The sequence below is a fragment of the Cololabis saira genome, chromosome 23, assembly GCF_033807715.1.
Source record: "Cololabis saira isolate AMF1-May2022 chromosome 23, fColSai1.1, whole genome shotgun sequence".
NCBI lineage: Eukaryota > Metazoa > Chordata > Actinopteri > Beloniformes > Belonidae > Cololabis > Cololabis saira.
Window position 1 is genome coordinate 13,387,653 of NC_084609.1, and position 22,867 is coordinate 13,410,519.

General features: G+C 40.9%; 1 protein-coding gene across 1 annotated transcript; it reads left to right on the forward strand.

The window, feature by feature from the left end:
• The first annotated feature begins 6,152 nt into the window (after positions 1-6,152).
• Positions 6,153-19,536, forward strand: LOC133424583 (uncharacterized). The gene is made up of 4 exons (XM_061715268.1): positions 6,153-6,321; positions 10,043-10,119; positions 12,024-12,129; positions 19,247-19,536. The coding sequence occupies exons 1-4, from the start codon at positions 6,153-6,155 to the stop codon at positions 19,534-19,536; spliced, it is 642 nt and encodes a 213-aa protein (XP_061571252.1).
• Positions 19,537-22,867: the final 3,331 nt, after the last annotated feature.

Here is a 22,867-nt window from a genome sequence, read left to right on the forward strand (position 1 = left end):
GCAACTAAACTTGGATGTACATTCCAATAAAGGTTAGGATAAATGATAACATGCCTCTGAAGTTTGACTTTTTGCACCATTACAATACTTATAGGCAACTAGTCATCATATCTCCTGCTCTCTGAAACACATGTTAATGCTCAATAGTACACATATATGGTTCTTTAATATATTTGCATTATAATAAGATGCATTCATTTTCAATGGCTTTTGTCCTTAATGGCTTTTTTCCCCCTTACATTACTTTTACTTTTATACTTTAAGTCGTTTTGAAACCAGTACCAGTACAGGAGTATTTTTAAACTCCAGTATCTATACTTCTACCTGAGTAATGAATGTGAATACTTTTGACACCTCTGGCGGCGCTATAATCAATCACGATCAATCCCTGCTTTTCACCCAAAAACAGCTGGGATAGGCTGCAGCCGAATCCCGTGATAGACGGATGGACGTATGGATGTGATTTCTCTGACACCCTAAAACCTGATAGGAGTTTCTGTTAAATAAAAACTTTCAGACGTACAGTAAAATAATTCTGGCATGTCCTTGAGAGGAAGCTACGAGCTGTTTGAATCTGACGAGCATGTTTCTGTGTTTTCCCTCCCTGGGTGGTAACTAGTTAGTCCAGCTCCTAAACACAGGATTGATCATTTGTTATCTGCCACCGTGTTAGCTAAGTGTTGGTTAATCTCGTGGCTACTTCGGGCTAATGATGGACTAATGCCTGGCCTAACTGAAAGTGTGTCCCGCCACATTATGTTACACCCGCAGTTATCCCAGGGATTTCCTCTCAACGACTCCTCAATTTATCAGCAGAGACAACAGTTCCTTTTTCTCACCTGAGGGATTACATTACAAGTTTGACTTCTCAACTGAAAACACTTAGTGGAAGAATGTGTGTGTGTGTGTGTGTGTGTGTGTGTGTGTGTGTGTGTGTGTGTGTGTGTGTGTGTGTGTGTGTGTGTGTGTGTGTGTGTGTGTGTGTGTGTGTGTGTGTGTGTGTGGCAGCGGTGCTAGCAGCGGAGCATGTTCTGTGAAATTGCTTCAGGTTGGGAAGGCTGCGCTACGCCTTGCCAGCATGGGCCGGGGGATTTGCATGGGCACGGAGCCACTGTGTCACTGATCCGCTTTTAATTGGGTGTGACCATGAGAACTTTGGAGCCTGTGTGTGTGTGTGCGCGCGCGCGCGTGTGTGTGTGTGTGTGTGTGTGGGGAGGAGGGGTCTGGGGTTGGATGAAGGGTGGAAGGTTGCAGTGCTCCCAATCTTCTTCTTACTACTACTACTACTACTACTACTGTCATTTAGCAGACGCTTTTATCTTATATGTGAGAGAACAACACAAGCACAAAAATCACATAGGAGGTCCAGCTGGATCAGTGCTGGTCAGACTGCTGAGAGTCCAGTTGGACACAGGTGCTGTCACGCCAGTGCTAGAATTATTATTATTATTTTTTTAAATAAGAAAGCTACGTCTAAGAAGACACCATCTTGACGTAAGTGCATGCATCTTACTAGATGCTGAAGTGCTCCTTAAAGAGCAGAGTCTTTAGCTGGCTCTTAAAAGTAGGTACAGACCCTGCAGATCGGACAGAGTTTGGTAGGTCGTTCCCAGAGGTGTCAAAAGTATTCACATTCATTACACAGGTAGAAGTATAGATACTAGAGTTTAAAAATACTCCTGTAGAAGTTGAAGTATCAACTCAAGTTTTTTACTCAAGTAAAAGTATAAAAGTACTGGTTTCAAAACTACTTAAAGTATAAAAGTAAAAGTAATGTAAGGGGGAAAAAAGCCATTAAGGACAAAAGCCATTGAAAATGAACGCATCTTAGTATAATGCAAATATATTAAAGAACCATATATGTGTACTATTGAGCATTAACATGTGTTTCAGAGAGCAGAAGATATGATGACTAGTTGCCTATAAGTATTGTAATGGTGCAAAAAGTCAAACAGAGGCATGTTATCATTTATCCTAACCTTTATTGGAATGTACATCCAAGTTTAGTTGCAGGAATCTGAAGGAACGGATGTAAGAACAAAACTGGACAAGAACATCTGAAACAACCACAACCAAATTCACTCTATCCGGATGGAGCAATTTAACTGGATAGTTTTTTTTTTAAAGGCCGAAATGAAATAAAGTAACGAGGCTGTTTTTAAAATGTAAGGAGTAAAAAGTACAGATAATTGCGTGAAAATGTAAGGAGTAAAAGTAAAAAGTCGTCTGAAAAATAATTACTCCAGTGAAGTATAGATAACCAAAATTTCTACTTAAGTAAGGTAATGAAGTATTTGTACTTCATTACTTGACACCTCTGGTCGTTCCATCATCTGGGAACAATGGAGGAGAAGAGTCTGGCTACTGATTTCACCCCAAGTTGTGGTGGAAGCACCAGGCCGGTATTCGCATTGAGACAGCCGTGTCACCAGGTGGGAAGGAAAGGAAGAGTTGGGTGTCATCAGCATAGCAGTGGTAGGAGAAGCCATGAGAGGTGATGATTTCACCTAGTGAGGGGGTGTATAATGAAAAGAGAAGTGGGCCAAGCACCGATCCTTGTGGCACCCCTGTTGCCAGCTCATGCGATCTGGACACTCGTCCTTGCCATGATACTCTGAAAGATCTTCCTTCAAGGTACAGTAAGACATAACATTGTTTTACATTGTAAGACATTCTTCTTATGGTTTTATCTGTTTATCACTACAACTATAACTCACATTTCATTGAAGAAGTTTTAAAAAGAAAACAGTTTTTTTTTACTCAATGACCTGTTCAGATTTTCAAGGTATTGTGACATCACAGAGCCAAATCAGAGTAGATCTAGATTTTTAAAAATGGATAATTAAAAATACCAGCAGAAATATATATATTTTGTTTCTCCTTTTCCTTATAGATGCATTCCTTGTTTTTACATTCCCTCGTCTGCTATTGCGCAACTTAAAGGGGACCTATTATGAAAAACATGTTTTCCCTTGCTTTAACATATATAAAGTGGTCTCCCCTCAGCCTGCCAACTCAGAGAAGGAGGAAAGCAACCAAATTCTGCAGTGTCTGTACAGATGCCCTGATGATCCATCCAGTGTGACGTGGCTTCTACGAGCCATTTAGATTCTGCTCCCGTAGTTACGTAACGACGGGAGCGATTTACAGAGGTTGGCCTCCGATGCGTGAAACCACGCCCACAACTAACTCCGCCGGCCGGAGCTTCCACCATTTTTTCGTAGCGGTGTATCGCGTCATTCAGGCAGCCAATCAGCACAGAGCCTCATTATCATAGCCCCGCCCACTCAGAATCCTGCATAGATAATGAGGTCAGAGACTGGGATGTTAAAGACATGGCTCAGAGGCTGAATTTCTAATTTATTTAGCAAAAAAAATCAAAAGCTTATTTTTAAGACAGTCAAGGCCTGTTTAAAATAGGTATTAGATGCCATAATAGGTCCCCTTTAAAGACTAAACACTAAAACTAATAATGATAATAATGTCCAGATTTATAGTTAATATACATTACCTTCTTTGTTTGTCTTATAAAGTCTCTTTGACCACCCTTACACCACATAACATTAATAGATTATTTTAGAAATTCACCCATTAGACAATATTCAGTTTTCAGTGAGGGCTGATGGTGTAAACAAAAAGGTAGTGAGATCAGCATTATACTACACTTCAACCGATGTTTATCCACGTGTGTCACAGGTTGAGAGATTGAGTTGATTTTGAGCCCGATCCTGCTTCTCCCTGTTTATTAACCAATAGGAGAAGAGCTGGAGAAGGGCAGACCTCCTCGTTTGCACAATGAAGAGATGAGGGAATGTAAAAAACAACATGCATGTATAAGGAAAAGGAAAAATAAAGTATACATATTTCTGCTATTTTGAATTATGTCAGTTTTGGTCAACAGCCCCAGAAAAGCTGACATTCCAATTTGTCTATCTATAAACCGCAAGATTAATAACGCTCTAAAATCTATTAGAGAGTAGGGGAACTTCCCTCAGATATCTTCCATTTTTTCTATCCAGCACTATTGGCTAAAGGCATATTTAGTTGCCTGAAGAAAAAGAACAAAGTGTTACACCCAGAAACTTTTTTTATCCAGCCTGTTAGGCTTCCTGTTGAAGGTTTTTCAGGCAGGGACTGGTATCATCACTGTTAGAACCATTGCTGAGGTGGATGGGGTTGTCCTTCCAATTCTAACCAGGGTTATTTTATTATTTTATTTTTTTATTTATTTTAATTCATTTGCTACGGTCCTTAAACACCACACACGCAAGCACAAGTGTTGTGTACGATGTGATGCTAGAAATTCCCACTGTCCATGAACGCACCTCGTGCAAAGACGTTAGCTGCCTGCCAAATGCGGTCAAATAATACATCCATGGGTCAAACAGACACAGAAACTCGTCTCTCTGCAAGCTGCAAGCTGCGCAAGCAGCACGGACAGGTCTGTAGTTGTGAAAATATAGTTTAATAGTTGGAAGTAATGATTATAAACCGATTATAAACTGATACACTGACATGTTTTCCGTCAGAGAGGAAGTGCTAAGCAGTCAATTAACTGTGGAAGTGAACTCCATGCGGAACCCTAATTGGTGTTTCCATCAAGATATCCTGGTGAGTTAGCCACCTAAAAAATAGTTGGTTAGAGTCAAGTTGGTGTCACAGATGATTAAGTTGTGTGTTATTTTGCAACATGATGTGTAATGAAGAAAAAACAGTCAGGATATGACCTGTAACACGGAGAGGATATGAGGACATACGTTTTGCTGATTCATGCTGTCGGCCAAACCACGGCCTAGAAGCTAAGCTAAGACCTGCTAAGTCTTTGTTCACGCATGTGGAAGGTTAAAGGTGAAGGTTTATATATTTTAAATCTGAAAGGCTTTATTGTATGTTAAATTTGGATGTTTATATGTAATACTGTACAGATGTAGGTTTAAAAATAGTTTATTTTGGACTTTATGGTAATTTTTTCCTGCACACTTGTGTAGGCTGTTTTTTTTCCGAGGGAAGACTTCACCGGTATAGTGGAGCTGTCCCTCCTGTGATCCAGAAATCATCCCGCTGCTTGAGGGTGCCTTCATCCTGTCAGGACGTGGGTTTGTGGATGCTGCACTGTTCCCAGGGACAGTAAGGACAAAATCAGAAGAATCTAAGGAGTTTAATATTTTATTTTGATACTTTTTTTCACTGAGATCTCAGGTATTTTTTGTTCTTGGGCCCAAGGTAACCAGAGACTAAAAAAAAGTGACGTCATAAGCTGTTGGAAATGAATAAGAAGAGACAATTAGAATAGTGTGTTTCAATAAATTTGTGTCTTATCACGTTTTGTTTTAAAGAAGTGGTTGAGTGTGTTTTATGTGGGCTGGAGTTCTTGAATTGCTACTTCCAATCTCCCTTCCTGAACCTGTGAGAATTTAAAACTGAGTGAACCTGTGATTAGATGTTGGTGTTTTATATTTTTGAAGATGATGATATTTTTGTAGATTAGATATTAAACGCCAAGGTCAAGAGTATATAATCCCTACTAAAGGGGACTACAAGACACAGGTTACACAATCAAGACAAGAGAGCAGAAACTTCTACTGGCTACAAGCAGGAAAACAAGTCACCAGATGAAGCCATCAAGGGGAACTCCTGTGTTGTCACCACATCAACTGTCAGTCACAGCTTTGCAACTCAAGGAAAAAAGAAAGGAAATTGTACTTATCTACTTATCTAAACTATTACCTCTTTCTGTTAACCACCATGACCTGCTTCCCTCATTTTACTTCTTGAAGCCCTTTTTATTAAGTCATCCATTCTTTTTTTTTGTAGATCTGCAAAGTTTGGAAATCCCAACTCAACTGGCTTCCCTTATTTATGTCTTTTGGGTCAAGATCAGGTTTATTTAAACACAAAGTTTCATTTCTGAATTTGTATTTATGTATTTAAAAAAAATATTTTTGTCACTGTGGGGTGAGTTTCAATTGGATGCTTTGAAACTCTTGGCATGCTTGTCATTACTGATGTATTGCTTTGTTTGCTGTTTGCCTATAGTTTGCATGTGTTCATTTGTCCAAATGCAAGACCAAGTCAGTTTGACAGAACTCTAATGATTTTTCCTTTTTTTTTTATCCCGCACAGAGCTGTCTCCTGGCCTCGCAGCATTGACGATGGGTTGCGACTCTGGGAACCTGGGCTCCCTGTCCCGAGTGCAGCTGCTCCTCCTGGACCGAACAGCACCAGAGACCCTGCTGAGCCCATCTGGTCTGGAGCAGACGTTCTCCCCGGTGCAGGACTGGCTTACGATCCAGTGCGAGGATCCTGGGTGGAGTTCAGCAGGTAGAGCTTTGCAGGAAAAGAACAACAAAAGATTCAGAGGCGTTTGTCAACAATCCTGGCAAAAAAATGCTGCTCGTTACTGCCAGGTGGAAACTGAGCCAACTTCGATTTTTAGACTAACAACCTCAGAGTTAGCGGTTTTAACCATTAAAACCTTTGACGGTTTAAAAGAGATCCGTTTGATAAGCAAAAACCGTCACTTAAATAACAGACAGGTGTGTGGAAGTTTGCATATGTGAGTGTGCAGAATACCAGTTTGACTGCGCACGGAGGTGAGGGCCAGGGTGGGGGCACTAAGGCATTGTTTTGTTTGCAGTCGGCCTTGAGAGTAAATCATAGCTTTATGGCACCGGCCGCCTTTTTCTTTTAACAAGCCTCGGTATCTACACTCATCTGCTCCCAGGCATGCCGCTGCGAGCTCTTAACTGCTTTTCCCCGAAGGTGTGGTAACTCAGAAGAAAGGTTTATAGGGATATCAGGATGTGCCATTTTAATAAAGATCAAACCCCTAGAGTGGAACATTAACTGGGAAAGTCCGGCAAAGATAGCTGGAGACACTTTAAACCGAGCACTGCGCACACAACAATGGATAAGAAACTGAGAAGAGTGTGTGCAGAAAAGTCAATTAGTCTGCTGCTTGTTGGTTCTAGTCTGATAACGCATTAGCGAGGAGAAAAAAAACACTGCAGACGTTTGAAGGTTCCCTCCAAAAACAATGACACGTGGACATTTCTCAATACTAGAGTCACAGATTTGGCTTTTCTGGTTCAGTTTTTTTAACGATTGACTTTTCACATTCGTATACTTCAATTACATTAGAGAATTGCAATGAACATCAATTTTAAGGACACTACTATTTTTTTTAACATCATAAACATCTGGCTTGACACTGAGGTGGGGAACGATATCTTAGGGATCTATCCACACCAGGAGTCACCCCACCAATGACCAATGAGGACGTCATGGGGAAACTGCCCACCAGAGCAAGATGTTGAGGCAGAGAGATAGAGACTTGCAGCAGGTGATTAAGGAAAAAGAAATGGAAATGTATTGACAAGTGCCAGACGTTTTATGGGAAGATAAAAAGAGTACTTTGAAGATTTGATGCCTGAGGAAGGGAGGAGAAGTGTGCCAATTTTTAAGAACAAAAGGAGATGTGCAGAGTTGTGGCTACAGAGGAATAGAGCTGTTGAGCCGCACAATAAAGTTATGGGGAAGAGTTGTAGAAATGAGACTAAGGGCAGAAGTGAGCATTTGTGAACAGCAGTATGGTCTCATGCCTACAGAGAGTACTACAGATGCAAAATGTTGTCATGGTTTTGGTGTTAAGTTCATGTTTTTATTTTGAAACCCGTGTTTTTGTCTTTCAGTTGTGTCTTGATTTCCCTTGTTCCCATCTGCCCTGATTGTCTGCATCTGTGTCTCGTCTAGCCATGTGTGTATATCTTGTCTTGTCTTTCACTTGCTCCCTGCTGTCCGTACTGTTTCCTCGCTTCATCCCCAGGTTTTTGTAGTTCTGGTCATGTTTAAACTCTGGGATTTTTTAATCCTGCTAAGCAGCGGTTTTGGTTTTATTAATAAATAACTATCTTTGGAGCTCCTGCCTGCTGGTGTCCTGCATCTGGGCCCTAACAGCCACCACACCTATGACCAGAGGTGGGTAGAGTAGCCAAAAATTGTACTCGAGTAAAAGTACTGTTACTTCAGAATAATATGACTCAAGTAGAAGTAAAAACTAGTCATCCAAATAATTACTTGAGTAAAAGTAAAAAAGTACTTGGTGAAAAAACGACTCAAGTACTGAGTAACTGTTGAGTAACGTCTGATTTATTTTTTTAACACAACCATTCAAACAGACAAAAGTACAAAATAATCATCTTCAGGCAAATTAAATCAATAAAATAATATAAATTAAAATTAATAAAAAATAGCTTAAATTAAAATAAGCTTAAAGTAAATTCAAGTACTTTAATAAATAATAAAATAACAGAATAAAAAAATAAATTAAGCACAAGCAGCACAAACTTTCAAGCCTTTGTACTTTTCTTTTTTAACCAGGCAGAACTAGAGCCCATTAACTCATAGAAACTCTGTGTGTGTTTGAGTCTGTGTAAATGTGACGAAACATGCAAAAACAAACATTTTTCCCAAAGAATCACTCAGTGATGTCATGAGATTGACCCGTACACGAAGGGGATAAAAGAAAAGTAACAAGCTCAATGTAGCCTAATGTAGGGAGTAAGAGTAACAGTTTCTTCTTCACAAATCTACTCAAGTAAAAGTAAAAAGTATAGTGATTCAAAACTATTCCTAAAAGCACAACATTTCTCAAAATTCACTCAAGTAAATGTAACGGAGTAAATGTAACTCGTTACTACCCACCTCTGTCTGTGACAGATATGCTTTGAGGATATTCATGGAGAAGTACAGAAAAGGTCAGGGGGAGCTGCGCTATGTCTTCATAGAGCTTCAGAAAGTATGTGACAGGGTTCCGAGAGAGCAACTAAGGTATTGTATGAGAAAGTCTGTAGTAACGGAGAAGTATGTTAAAGTGGTGCAGAACATTTATGGGAGCTGAATGACAGTGGCAAGGTGTGGCAGAGTAGTTAATGGTGGAGGTAGGACTGGACAGGCTGACAGATGAAGTTAGACAGGTATATCCATGGACTAAGATGTTTGCAGAGGACACTGTAATCTGTAGCGAGAGCAGGGAGCAAGTGGAGGAAAGTCTAGAGAGGTGGAGGTATCATAGAAAGGAGAGAGGGATGAAGGTTAGCTGCCACAAGAGAGTGTGTGTGTGAATGAGAGGAACCCCAGTGGAACGGCGAGGCTACAGGAAGCAGAGATCAAGAAGGGTCAACGGTCCAGAGCAAGAGGGGAAGAGATGTGTGTAAGCAGGTTGGAATAGGTGGAAAAACATGTCAGGAGTGGTGTTTAATAAATGTGTATCAACACGAATTAAAGTAAGTGTACAAAATGGGGATGAGACCTCCGTTTACAGACTGTGGTGAGTGACGACATAAAGTTAATCGGTGCGAAAGAAGAGAATATAGAAGATAGGGTGCCACTTAAAAGTCAGTTCATCACAACTATCAACAATAAAACTAATGTCTATGGTCTGTTTGGATTCAACAATTAAGTCCTTTTGAAAAAAATAGCCCCAAGGAATCTGTCTACTGTTTTCTCTATTGTAATTCAGGGAGTTATTTGGACTGTAAAACCTGGACTAATAAAACTAATTGTGGACTCCAGACATTAGTATAATAGGTGAGGAAATGTGGGCTTTGTTACTTTAAAGGACTAACCACTGAAAGAGCAGTAAAAGTGTGTGCATGCTGGTTTAGCTTTTGGTGTTCGAGCATCACTGCCACCAATGTTTACAATGAGACAAAATCTGTCTGACTTTGCTGGAAGCCTGTCTTTTCCACTCTGTGTCTGCAGAACAATGTTTGCACCTGGCACGCTTTTGCAGACAGGTGGTCCTCTGAGGTTTTGTTGCTCCATTCGCTGCCATTATTTGCTCAAGGATTAAGAGCCATAATTGGGACTACTACGTGACATTACTCATATCTGTGCACACACACTCAAGTATGAAAGACAATTGCACATAAGTGCGCAGCAGAGGCCAACACCTGTATGGACACCCGTGCAGCACAACTGCAAATACACAATTGCTTCTTCTCCCTTGAGCGTAACGCCGCCCCCTCTGTGGTCTTGCCAGATGACTTGAGGCCCTGCACGGCTGGCAGCATCTCTGAAAGCTGGGACTCTGCAGGAAGAGTCCAGAGATACAAATCGGTGAGTGCCACTGCCTGTTATCATTATTAAACTTGTTCACACTCTATATCACCCCCACCCCATGCCCCACCTCTTTTCATGTATCAGGCTTCTTCCAAAAGACGACTGTGACTTGATGTGAGCAAACAGTAGGCTTTCAGGAATCAACTATCACACAATAACCACAAAGTGTGCACACATAGTCTTCCTCCCTCACAATGGGCCCCTTTTACAAACTTGAACCGGCATGCATTTATAACTGTCATTCCAGTAAGATGAGCCAAATTGTTGTTGATAATTGAGACACAATATAACAGAGGGCACGCGGCGTGCAGCAGGTGTGTGGTTAATCAGTCACGGGCCACGGGAGAGGGGGCGGTGGGGGGCGCACGACTGCATGGCAGCCTTTTACACCAGCTTGCCCCTCCGTTGCGAGGAGGACGGGCTAAAAGGTTGACATGGTGGGATTCTTTGGGAGGATGCACCACCAGTTGGTTCGGACGAGGCCTGAGGGGTCGAGGGGGCAAACACGGCTCTCCGGGCTGCGGTGGAATGGATGCAGGTGCTCCACATGATCTACGATTAATCTCCTCTTTATGACAGATGAGAGAGAGCCCCTGAAAGCATGAATGAGGCTCATAAGCCCCACAATTATGTCACAGCACAATGAGGAGCTGGAGTGCTCAAGGCAGGACTCGTACAAGTATTTGCATAATTCACCCTTGTGGAGCCGGTAACCAGGCGCCGGATTGTTTGTGGTGAAGAGAAACTGATAAACCAGCATGTTTGGAGGAAAGATCCTCGCTGATCCACTATGCAATCTTATCTATTTATACTACTATTTAGACTAAGATTGTTATATTGTTGTGTAATCTTACATGTCAGTGGGTGAAACACAAGTTCAATGACTGAACAAACTTAATTTTTTGAGAGAAATTAGGATGTTTCGTAAATGTAACGAGCTAAAATCTGTGATTTAATTTCTTTGAAGCTTTTAGAAGATATATTTACAAAGAAAAAAACATGTTTAGTGTCTTCACTGACCAGCTTTATTGTACTGTATTCAAGTATCAGAATAATTTGATGCCCAAAGCACCAACTTAAGGAAAAAGTAATATCAATGTTGTGTTACATCAGTATTCTTTTTGATTATTTGGGACTTGAAACCAACTGTTGCAGTTTCCATTCTGGCCAAATATAAGATTTCAGCTGCTCAGTGGTTGTTTGATTTCAACAGGACACAAATCTGGACTGACTTTGCATCAATGAAACCAGTCATGGGTCAATACACCCCAATACCATCAGAGATGCTGGCTTTGGCACCCAAATAACTAGTCACTCATGACAGCCTAAATGGTCTTTCACATCTTTGGCGATATTTTACCGTTCACGATAAACGGTCAAAAAAATTCCCCACGGTAAGAATTTGTCATCTCACGGTAAAAACAATACATTGGTATTTTTTTTATCGGGATAAATGCCAGAAATTATCGTGATACATTTTTTAGTCCATACCGCCCATCCCTACCCTCCAGTCACCAATCAATTTGCTGATCGCAGAACATTTTAACTAATCTTCTATAACAGAAGATAGCACAAATAGCACAAAAGAAAACAAAACAAATTGAAATAATGCCAGAAAGACACTTAAAATTCAGGTTAAAGAGAGACAGAAAGACTTATAGAACAGGGGTAGGCAATTCCGGTCCTCGAATTTTAAGTGTCTTTTTGGCATTATTTCAATTTGTTTTGTTTTCTTTTGTGCTGGTTTTATGTTGGCATCTGGGGTTTTCCTCACAAACCCAGAGAAAGTCTGACACAGCTGTTTCACTGTTATTATCATGTGGTTCAATCTGAGAGCTGTTTAGACCTGAAATCAGTTTTTCCAACACCAGTCACAGATCAACTGTTCTGTTTGTTTGTAGGTTGGGTCTGAAGGTGGTTCTGGCTCCCCATCATCCTGGATCATAGACCCAAGTCCAACATTCTCCATGTTCAGATCCTCCGATTCTACTCGCCAGTCCAGTAATGGTACGTTATCCCTTCAATAAACACCGGAAATTTTTTTTCTGACGTGCCACCTCTGCGCTGAGAGTACAGCTCTCTTTTAAAGAGCCTATAACAACAATACTTAATCAATACAAGAGCCCGTCCTCACCATTAGTGTGTGATCTGGTAAAAAGCCCACTCAGCCCCTGTTAGCTGTGCTTTATTAGGAGCCATTGTCTCCTCGCTGTCAGCGCTGTGTTTGGTGTTCCTTTGCCTCCGGTACACTTAAGCCTTATAATCCTTGCAAGGGCCAGCTGGCTCGTAGTATCGCCTTCACCTGTACGGTCAGCTTGTGTACATTCATGAGCGATGGCTGACGGAGAGCGCTTACTGTACAGACCACAAACACTGGAAAGCTGCTAGAGGAGGACAGAAAACCCAGTCATCACAGTAGGAATGGAGAGCCACCCTTGAGCTTTGTTTTTCTTCCGTCTTTATTTGACAGCAGCTGTCACGCTGCGACCACGGTCAGTTTCCTTTCTTGCTACCTGACCATTATCAGTCATCATGCTGTAACTCTAATGGTCCGTGGCCTGCCGTATTACTACGGGCGAAGGCATCCTTCATATCAGAGATTGATGCTTCTGAGGGCCGAACTGCAGCTAAACAATTAGATCAGGGGTGCAGTGATGTATCTTTCTGTTCCAACGTGTGTGACATTGTCGTGACAAGCCTACTTGGCGTAAAAGATCTAATCACTCATGTTTGAGGCTTTGAAACTTGATTTAGAACATTTATGCTGCAACTAATTTCGACATGTGTGGAAGAAAGTCCTTTTGGTCAGTTAGTTTGTGAACAGAACTGAGCACCTCACGTTACTGATGATAAGGGTTGTGAGAGGGTGGTGGTGCACACGGAAAGGCTTGGTAGACCCAGCTGCCCCCTAATCAGAAATAAAATACCTGTCAAGTAATTTTAGATTGGGTGTAGAAAGGCGTCAATAAATAAAATGCATTATTATTATTATTATTATTATTAGGGCCCGAGCACTGACAGTGTGAAGGCTCTATTGTATCTGTAGGAAATGTTTTTGTTTTTCTCTTTTTTCTAATTTTTCTCCCAACGAAATTAGGGCCTTTTTGCCTCCCTAAACGTGCCCCAAAAGTCACCAAATTTTGCAAGCAAGCCAGGCCTGGCGAAAAATTTGATATTTAATGGTTTGCATTAATGGGCGTGGTCTAATGGCTCAATAGCGCCTCCTAGAAAACTTTGTGCCTCAAGCCCCACAATACGGTTTGACATACATGCACGAAAATTGGTACACACCTGTATCATGTCGCAATTTAAAGTAATGTCTCTTGGCGCCATGGCCGAACCGAACAGGAAGTCGGCCATTTTGAATTAATCGTGTAATTTTGGCGCAATTTATGCCATTTCTTCCGCCGCTTCTTCGCCCGAACCGTAACGTGCACCCAGGTGTGTTACACACAAAATGTGCGTCTCGATCCTGCGATGATGGGCATTACTTTTCTCAGTCAAAAGCCTTACCGTGGCAACGCTAGATGCCAAAAAGCGCGCCCCCTCTTCATCTGATTGGTCCATATTTGATAGTCCCTACTTTCTGCCATAACTTTTGAATGGTTTGACATAAAGAGTCGTGAGTGGTGTCATCGTACTCTGTTTTGACTCCTTCACCTTAATTGGTGCAAATTAGCCCCGCCCCTTCTTCTGATTGGTCGATATGTGATAGTTCATATTTTCTGCCATAACTTTTAAATGGTTTCACATAAAGAGTCAGGTGGTGTCATCGGACTTCGTTTTGAGTCCTTGACCTTTATTGGTGGAAATTGCACGCACGAGGGCCCGTTCATTGCTGCTTGCAGCTTTAGTTATTATTGTTGTTGTGCTAAAATTGGCCGTACAGAAAGAGACAAAGTGCATTGTCTTTTAAACACTGGTTCCATAAGGGTGTGTGTGTGTGTGTGTGTGTGTGTGTGTGTGTGTGTGTGTGTGTGTGTGTGTGTGTGTGTGTGTGTGTGTGTGTGTGTGTGTGTGTGTGTGTGTGTGTGTGTGTGTGTGTGTGTGTGTGTGTGTGTGTGTGTGTGTGTGTGTGTGTGTGTGTGTGTGTGTGTGTGTGGAAAGACTCAAATCAAATCTGCATCCACATCTTTGCACAATCAGAAACTCATTTGATCGTTAGATCGCTGGTATCTGAAAGTCCTGGAAACTTTTGGACATCATCTAAAGGTACTGTGAGTTGTCACATCTCTGTGTGAGTCGTTGCCATGGCATCCAGAGTTTCTGAGCCACATATTTCTGTTTCCTCAATGTAAGTATGACAACCATTTACCACGTGCATCCTTAAGACAATTTAAGGATATTTTTAGAGGGTGATCGATCTATAATTTAGTTAAATGCAAAGAGGGATGTTTTCCTGCTGCTTTTTTGGCTGCAGACTTTAAGAGATGTCTTTCATTCTACTCCCCTGTATGAGTTAGACAGTCCTGGAAAAAAGAGACGTCACCCGGCGGATCATGGTGACGGCTTGTGTGCGTTGACCTTTTAAAGGCCAAAGGCACGGTCACACTCAGAGGGAGGGGGTCATCGGCGGGGCGGGGAGAGGTCCCTCCTGAGGTCACACGGCCTCTGAAGGATGGCCAGTGTGTGGCGAGTCTTTGTGTGGATAGGTGAGATTTGGTTTCCTTGGAGGTGCGAGCCGTTCAACGTCTCAATAAGGCTCCAGAGTGATGAAGCCGGTGACCTTTTCCTGACTCCTTATATAAGATCAGTCAAAATGACCAGACATGCTGATTTACATTTAGATCCAGGGAATAACGTCATCAACATCTGATGCTTTTATTTGATTCTAGGATGTATCCAAGCTTTTTATGTATTTTTTAAATTTTATTTTCATTTTAAGCCTTCAGAAAATCTGCATAGATTTTACATGTTGGCTTATCTCAGGTATTTGTATCACTTCAGATCAATATTGATGCTTTCTGTCATGTTTCCAGCAGCAGCTAATGATGCTGCACATCTTCTTTATGTGGTTTAGAAGTTCATATATATACAAAACTCCCCGAATTTCCCTTAATACAACTCAACGTGATCATTGATCACATGTTTTTAATGTTTATATTTGAAGGACTGGATCATTTTAACATGCTGCACAGCCCTGATGAATTAACATAATGGGTGGAGTGAACCTTTGGAGTGAATCAGATGGTTTTATTCACTGAAAACTTTATTTTTTGTGAGTTGTCCACCTCTTTGGATCATTCAATCTCTTTAAGTGACAGAGAGATCAAACCGGAGGCAGAAATATGAAGCTGCTGCTCCCCAGCGAGCCTCACGATAAGACCTTTGTCCATGTTAGCTCATCAGGGATTCATACGTGGAATAATCCCTCCCCTCATACTTGTTTCATGGCTGTTTCCCCTTTTGCCCGTCCACTCTTGCATTCACCCCGCAGTTTAGCATTCAGCTGCTTACTAAAGATGTTAGTGTCCAAGTGAATGTCGCGATGTACGGGGCCACAAAGAGCACTAATCTGAACTGACCCCAGTGAATTGTTCCAGAAAAAGCTGAGGAAGCTGCGGGACAGATTAAGCTGCAGAAATACAGAGATGATGCAAGTAGAGATTAGTCGTGTACTAAGCAACGGCCCCCTCCCACACCACCTCCAAGGACCACACACTGACAGTGTAGCCATGTCACTATTGTCTCTAAGCCACTGACACTGTGGACTTTCTGGCTATTGTCTCTGAAATCCTCCAGCGTTTCTCCCCCCCCAAAAAACCTGGACTCAAGCCCTTTGATTGGCACTTGTCAGGGCTGATAGAGAGGGTGACGTATTGGGAAAGGCTTCGATAAAGGAGGCCTGAAAGGAAAATCCCCTTCCCATGAATAATAATTTGGCAAGGATTTTCCTTTTTTACTCCTCCCTGCTTCCCATTCTGCCTTTCTCTCAGGAGATAGAGCGATGAAGGCTCTGGGTGGCATCAGTGAATGGCCTCGGCATGCCAATTGTCTGCCCTGGGGCTCATCCTTTTCTCAAACATGCTAAAGGAAAAAGATACAAGTCCAACCTTCTTGCCTCTGCCTGGTGCGCTGGATGTTAAGGGGCAGGCGGAGTGTGTTCTGGGCGGTGTGTGTGTGTTTTGTGTCTCTGGTGGCCTTTGAGATCAGCGAGGGGATTTGACTTGGCCGCTTGCAGCCAAATCCAGATATCTGCTGTCCTCAGATGCTGCGGTTGCTATGGTAACGGGCTCTGTGTTTTCAGATCAGCTCTTGTTTAACTGACCAGCAATCACTGCTGTGGACTCACGGATTAGGCCATGATGGAGGTGAGGAAAGGAAGGCTTTCACAACATCGATTAATAAAGCAAGTAGACGCTCAGTGCTGAAATAGATAGATATATTTTCTTTTTTTTCTGTGAGCAGATGTTAATTATCAGGTTAATAGATCTGCAAAAGTGCCACTTCCACCCTCTCATAAGCATATTCCCTGCTTTTTTTTCTGTTTTACATCGTGTTCACATAATTTATTGTGGAGATTCCTGAACAAAATATCAAAAAAGATCAAATAGATGGGTATTTCTGTTTGTATTTAACACATTAGGGACAATATTAACAAGATGAGTGTGTAAGGAGAGACACACCTAATTTGGTTGTTTTCTCACTTTAGTCAAATGTCCCCGTACCAGATTTAAGCAAACAGGAAAAGATCTGGAAAAATGTATGTTTGTGAAGGAAAAATCAAACGGTGCCTATTAATGCTTTTATTTTTAGGACACAATAGTTGAAATGAAGATACCTTAAGGTTAAATCACATGAACTAATAACACATAGCTAAAGTCTAGCCTTCGTCTAAACAAGACAATTGGTCCTGCAAGTTTAAGAAGAAGAAGAAGGTACAGAAAAGTACCTACTTAAAGTCACAGTTAGTGATAGCTAATAGATGTAGTTTCAGTTCATCTCCGGGGCAGTTCCCTTATAAGTTACAAAGACCGGCTCAGTTGTGAGTGCTCAACGCTCAACTGGGGGCCGAGCAGAATCCCAAAAGCTACCACTGCTGATATTTTGTCCTTTTTCTACAGATTCTGCAAATGTTTTTGGGCAGATATCTGCTGAAGACGTCAAGACTGGAACACAGTAACACCTAAACACCAAAATAGGGGTTTTTAGTGCACGGTTGCTTGGCTACAAATCAATCATTCTCCCAGCTTTGGTCTTTTTTAAATACTCACCACACCAAATTGCATCAATGTGACTTTTCACTGATCAACACCAATAATGTAAGAAAGTTCTAATAAGAGTTAGAAGAAAAAAGGAATGAGGGTTAAAACTAATTTGGGAAATTTGCATCCCAAAATCTGCAAAGGTTGGGACCATATGGAAAACGCAAGACAGGCCAGTGGTGTATGAACCCTCCTCTTCCTCAGCTACGTCTTCTGAGTGGATATTGTTAGTGTCTCTAGAAACTGAAAGCAATGTACTTTGCTTAAAATCTTCATGACTTTTCTTTATTAATGCCGCGGCTGTCGTCACAGAAGCCGGCTTTTAGACTTGATGGTAACAACATAAAGCCAGAAAATCCAAATTGACTTTTTTTTCTTTTGGTCCTGTCTTCATTTCATCCCCCCCAAAATATCTGGAGCACCAATTAATCTGACCACAACTGTGTAATGAACCATCCCGGATGCCTCCGAGTCCAGAGACGTCAACTCTGCCTCTCATGATGCCTCTTTACTGCCAATAGCGTTTTAAGGGGCATTTGTTAACTTCATCAAAGGTATCAAAGGTTTTTTTAATACAATCAATTAACCACATGGTTATTTCATCTGTTGATGAAGGTTCCTCTTCATCAGCACTGAGGGATCAGAGATCACATGAGTTGAGCTCAGCTCACCTTTATGTTACTTTTCCAGAATTCTTATATTTTTCCTTAAATTAATTTACGATGGTTTGCCCCCAATGAAAGACAATTTCCTTCCCAGATGACGGCCACACACTAAACTCATTGGTCAAATATTAAAGGTGTTCCCCTTACTACTTTGAGAGGATAATGTTGGTGACGATTATCCGGAAACCTTTAGAGGATGGAGATTATGGAGAAAGAAAACCAAACAGAAAACAACTCATTTCATACTGATATTGGTGAATGTCCTGGAATGGAAAGCCTTTAGTATCAGGAAAGACAAAATATGTAAACAGTTGCGAAAGCTGAGACGGAGAGGGTTTTTTTTCTCATCTATTAAGTACACAAACAAAAGTTTTGAGCTTTTGAAAAGCACCGTCTTTACTTGCCATTCATCATGATGCCATGTAGATGATTTCTGTTACATACGAGAAGGAATGATGAATACGTGCGGCGCAGACGGATAAATTCCTCGTCCTGTCACCCGTCCTAGTGACATTGGGGCTCCTTCAGGACGCAGAGCGTTTGATTGTGTGCAGCGTGGTGGAAGACGTCCTGTCAAATGAGACATGGCTCCATCAATCTGGGCCGCTGACCTCTGCGCGCTCGCCAGTAGGATAAATGCATCGTCCCCGCCCGGCTCCCAAAGCCTAATGAATCCGATGCACATCAGCTACCCCGCTGGTCAAGCCCTCCCTCCGTGATGAATGCAGGCCATCGCTGCTTGCACCACGTTTGAAATTATCCTTCATGCTCCAACACAATAAAACTCCAGTGTTCAAAAAGGTTGCATGAAGAAAAGAGTGTGATGCCCCAGTGGAAACGGTTTCAAAAAAACTATCTGAGACTTTTTTTTAAGCTCAAGTTTCCAATTATTCTGTTCTTTGTCTCTGTTGTTCCACACCAAGAAGTGTATTCTGTGGACTTTGTATCGGGAGATAATGGGACCCTTAATTGGCTGGTCAGTGACAAAAATGGATGGCTGTTTAAGCTTCGGGGACAGTGTCAGCTCCTTAGCGGGGCTTTGAAAGGGCTGAAGGGAAGAGCGACTGTGGCATCTCAGAACAAAGAGATGAGGATCAACGTTTATTAAAGGACTGGAAATGGGTTGTAGTGGCTACTTCCATTTAGATCATCATGAATACAAATGTGTTTTGTGATGGTTTCTGAGTGCATTTTCTTTTTAAAGTAATGAATTTTTGGGGATTTTCTTTTTTTTTTTTTTTGCATTTGCTTCAGGTTCCCACACAGATATTAGGAGTCCCGGTGATAAAAAACCTGAATATCCAGGAAAGACGGACCAAGTTCTGCCCTCAGATGGAGACAGGAGGCCAGAGAGTCCAGAGTACAAAAGCGAAGAGAGGGAGCGGCGGATGGAGGAGAGGAAAACAAAGGTGTTGAACATGCTATCCAAACTGCAGGACAGTGTGCCCCGGCGGAGCCGAGGGAGCAACAGCCACTCCGACTTCGAGGACTGTCAGTTTATTACGATGAGTGACACGTTTCTCTTTCAACCCTGGCCAGTATGATCTGATGCAGTCCAACACTGATCAGACATCTCAACAGAGACACACTACACTCACCACAGATGTGGCAAATGGAAATAACTGTTAAAACAGCAGCTTTCATGAATATGGCTAAAACAAACAAAGACTGTTTAAGTTGGTTCATTAAAATATGAATTTTTTTTTTATTAACATACAGTGCAAACAACGACAAAAGACGACATCAGTTTGTGTGTGTGTGTAAATAAGGTGATGAAAGTAGATACATAAATTGACAATATTAATTCGAGAGTAAATAGTTAAACAAATAAATAATTATCATATAGTGTGTTTTAGCACAATATAATATAAATATAGCATAATAATATAGTAATATCCTAATATAACATAATTTTTATAAAATATTATAGCATATAACCAAATTATATCAGCATACTATTATATATAACAATATAATAATACTATAGTTTAACATCCCATGAGATTTCATAAATTAATATAATAATACACTATGAAACAATATATCATGATAATGCCAGGAATGATTATTAAAGTTAGAATTGGTAGTTTATGGATTGCAATGAGGGGTGAGGTCAGACCGGAGCGTAAAATATGATGTTAATTAAATAAAAAATATATTCTTCTTACTATAGAATAATAAAGCTTGACATTACTGACGGGAACAAGTTGTAAAAGAAAAAAAAAAGCTTTTAAAGTCAGCTTGTATAATTTTTATTTAAAAAAAACATTACAAATCCTTTTCATTCTTTAGATTTTAACGAAGTACTTCATCTGTTTGGCTTTTAAAATTTAAAATAAACCATGCCTTCATTTATAAATATCAAACATACCTAAAGAGATCATAATCGTTTCATAAAGTGCTGCAGGGCAAATGTATGTCTCATAAATGTATAATCTGGTGTCGCACCAGCAGTTATTTTATAATATCTCCAACCCTCAGAAGACTTCCTTGCTGAAGTCCATTACTCGTTTTTAACGTTTCCCTTCTAACAGACGATGGACTGTCCTCTCTTTTTTTTAAGGGATCATAAGAACATTAAAATCCATAAAGGTGAGGCATTTTGGTCGGGGCTGATGGATAATTACAGAAAACTAAAGTGTTCTGCTGAAGTGTTGGCAATTAGAAATGTTTACACTGCTACGTCTGTCTGCCAACCCGCTTTTTTGTTTCTTTCTATTCACACAAGAGGTAATGAATGAAAAACACAAATGCCTCAATGCATTTACCAATGCTCCACTCAGAGAAAACAGAACTAATTAAAGCACTTGATTTTTAAAATTACCCAGTTTTGGCCAGGAGTTGTCGTGGTTCCCCTCGAGAGCATAATTAGCAGCGTCCCCAGCTCTAGGGCCAGCGAGGGCCACAATGAGCATCCACACCTGAGGTCAAGGCTGAGGGGCCGGCCCCCTGCAGGGGTCAGTCAGGTCAGACTGGAGATGCTTGTTTTTCTTCCTTTTTAAGGAGAATTTTAGAGTTTACGACACCGATTTCAAAAATATTGGGACACATTGACACATGTAGTCAATAACCCTTTTAAAACCCGAATATTAGCAATAACCCAGTTTTGCACGGCCATGTAAACACCAATAACCTCTTTGAATAACCCAAATTTGCTCATATTTCGGTTTTTAAAAACCCGAATATGACCCCTGGGTTACTCCTTTTAAAACCGGAATATTCGGTCGTGTAAACGCCTAACGGGATCCCGATCAAACGGAACATGAATTTGTTTTCTGCACATGTTCTTTTCGCATGGAATCTTGGTCTTTTGAGTCCAGGACGTTCTTATAAACATGGAGAAATGCAAGACCACGCCACACTTTTGGAGTGAGGAGGAGACTAATCATTTTATAAATGTAATTAAGGATATGAACATTTTGGCATTTGTAGAGGGTAGAAAGTACCGGGATAGTGAGATTTACAAGAAGGTGATAGAAAAGTTGCGCGAAGCAGCATTTGTTTTGAATTTGGATACAGGAAGAAGAAGCGGAAATGACGGGAATTGCGTCATGACGTTCTCCGAGCTTCCCTGTTTTGATTCAGATATCCCAAATGATTAATTACCATGTAAACAGGGATAACCCTGTTTGCTCACGCATGTAAACGGAATATTCCGAATGTTTCAGTAACCGGAATATTAGCAATAACCCGAATTTTGACTGCATGTAAACGTAGTCTGTGTAAACAGAAGGCCTTGCATCTTTCAGCAAGACATTGCTAAACATCCACACAGTAGCAGGGCTTTGGAGCTGCAGCGTTCATGTGTTGAACTGGTCTTCCTGCAGTCCAGCCTCTCACCTGAACTCCTCCCACACACCGGTGAACATCCCCCGTCCCAACGTTGACTGAAATATCTCGATGCCAACACGTTCAAAATGATCTTTTTCTTTTTTCCTTTGTTACGATGGTACACTTCCTCAGTGAATATGTTTTTAATAATCTAGAATGAATAAAATATAGATTTTATTAACTTTGTTCGAACATGAATCCAGGGCTTCGCAGGTGGTTTTTAGACACTTGTGAATAAAACACATTTTTCATTCACGGCAAATATGATTGAACTTCCAACTTCCGGCTGGTGGTTTGGGAATATGAGAAGAAAAAAAAATTATAAATTAGAAGCTGAATTTCTGAGTGACATACAAGATATTATGATGAGTATTTGTAGCAATTTTTTTTCCATTAGTCCAGTATCCTGTAGAAACTGAAGAAACGAAGAAGGGCACAATCATGTTTTTTGCAGTGTGGTCACATTTGGCTCTAGAATGCAACATAGTTTTATGCAATTTAGGTGTAGATCCTAATTTAGTTAAATATAAGGAGGATAATTCTTCTTAGACCTGGCTCGGTGCTAACAAGTATTCTACAAATCTGAACGGCTTACTGGCCCTTTTAAAAAGACAAAAAAAAAACAGCCAGGAAGAGGATACAAGCCAGGACTCTTATAGTACCAGCCCCAGGCTAGGAAAAAATGGAGAGGGTCCTGTGAGGCAGAGCATCCGCTGTGAAAGTTATGTGAAATTATTCCGAACGTGGTGGCCTGCCGGAGTGAAGAAGAAGTCACTTTAATGAAACTGAAAACAGAAGATCTGTTGTGATGTATACTTTTGATGGTTTGGATGATCCAAATGAAAAGTCAGTAGATACACATTTAAGATAATGCATCAAATCAAGTCACGTGTCAAGTTTAAGCCGAAAAATCCAGTCTTCTTTCCAACTTCAGTTTTTCTTTGTCATCTTCATGTATTGTGTCATCCTTTTTTCCATTTAAAAAATGTGTTTTCCTTATTAAAATCACATTTTTGTTATCATTTAGAATAAATATACATGTTA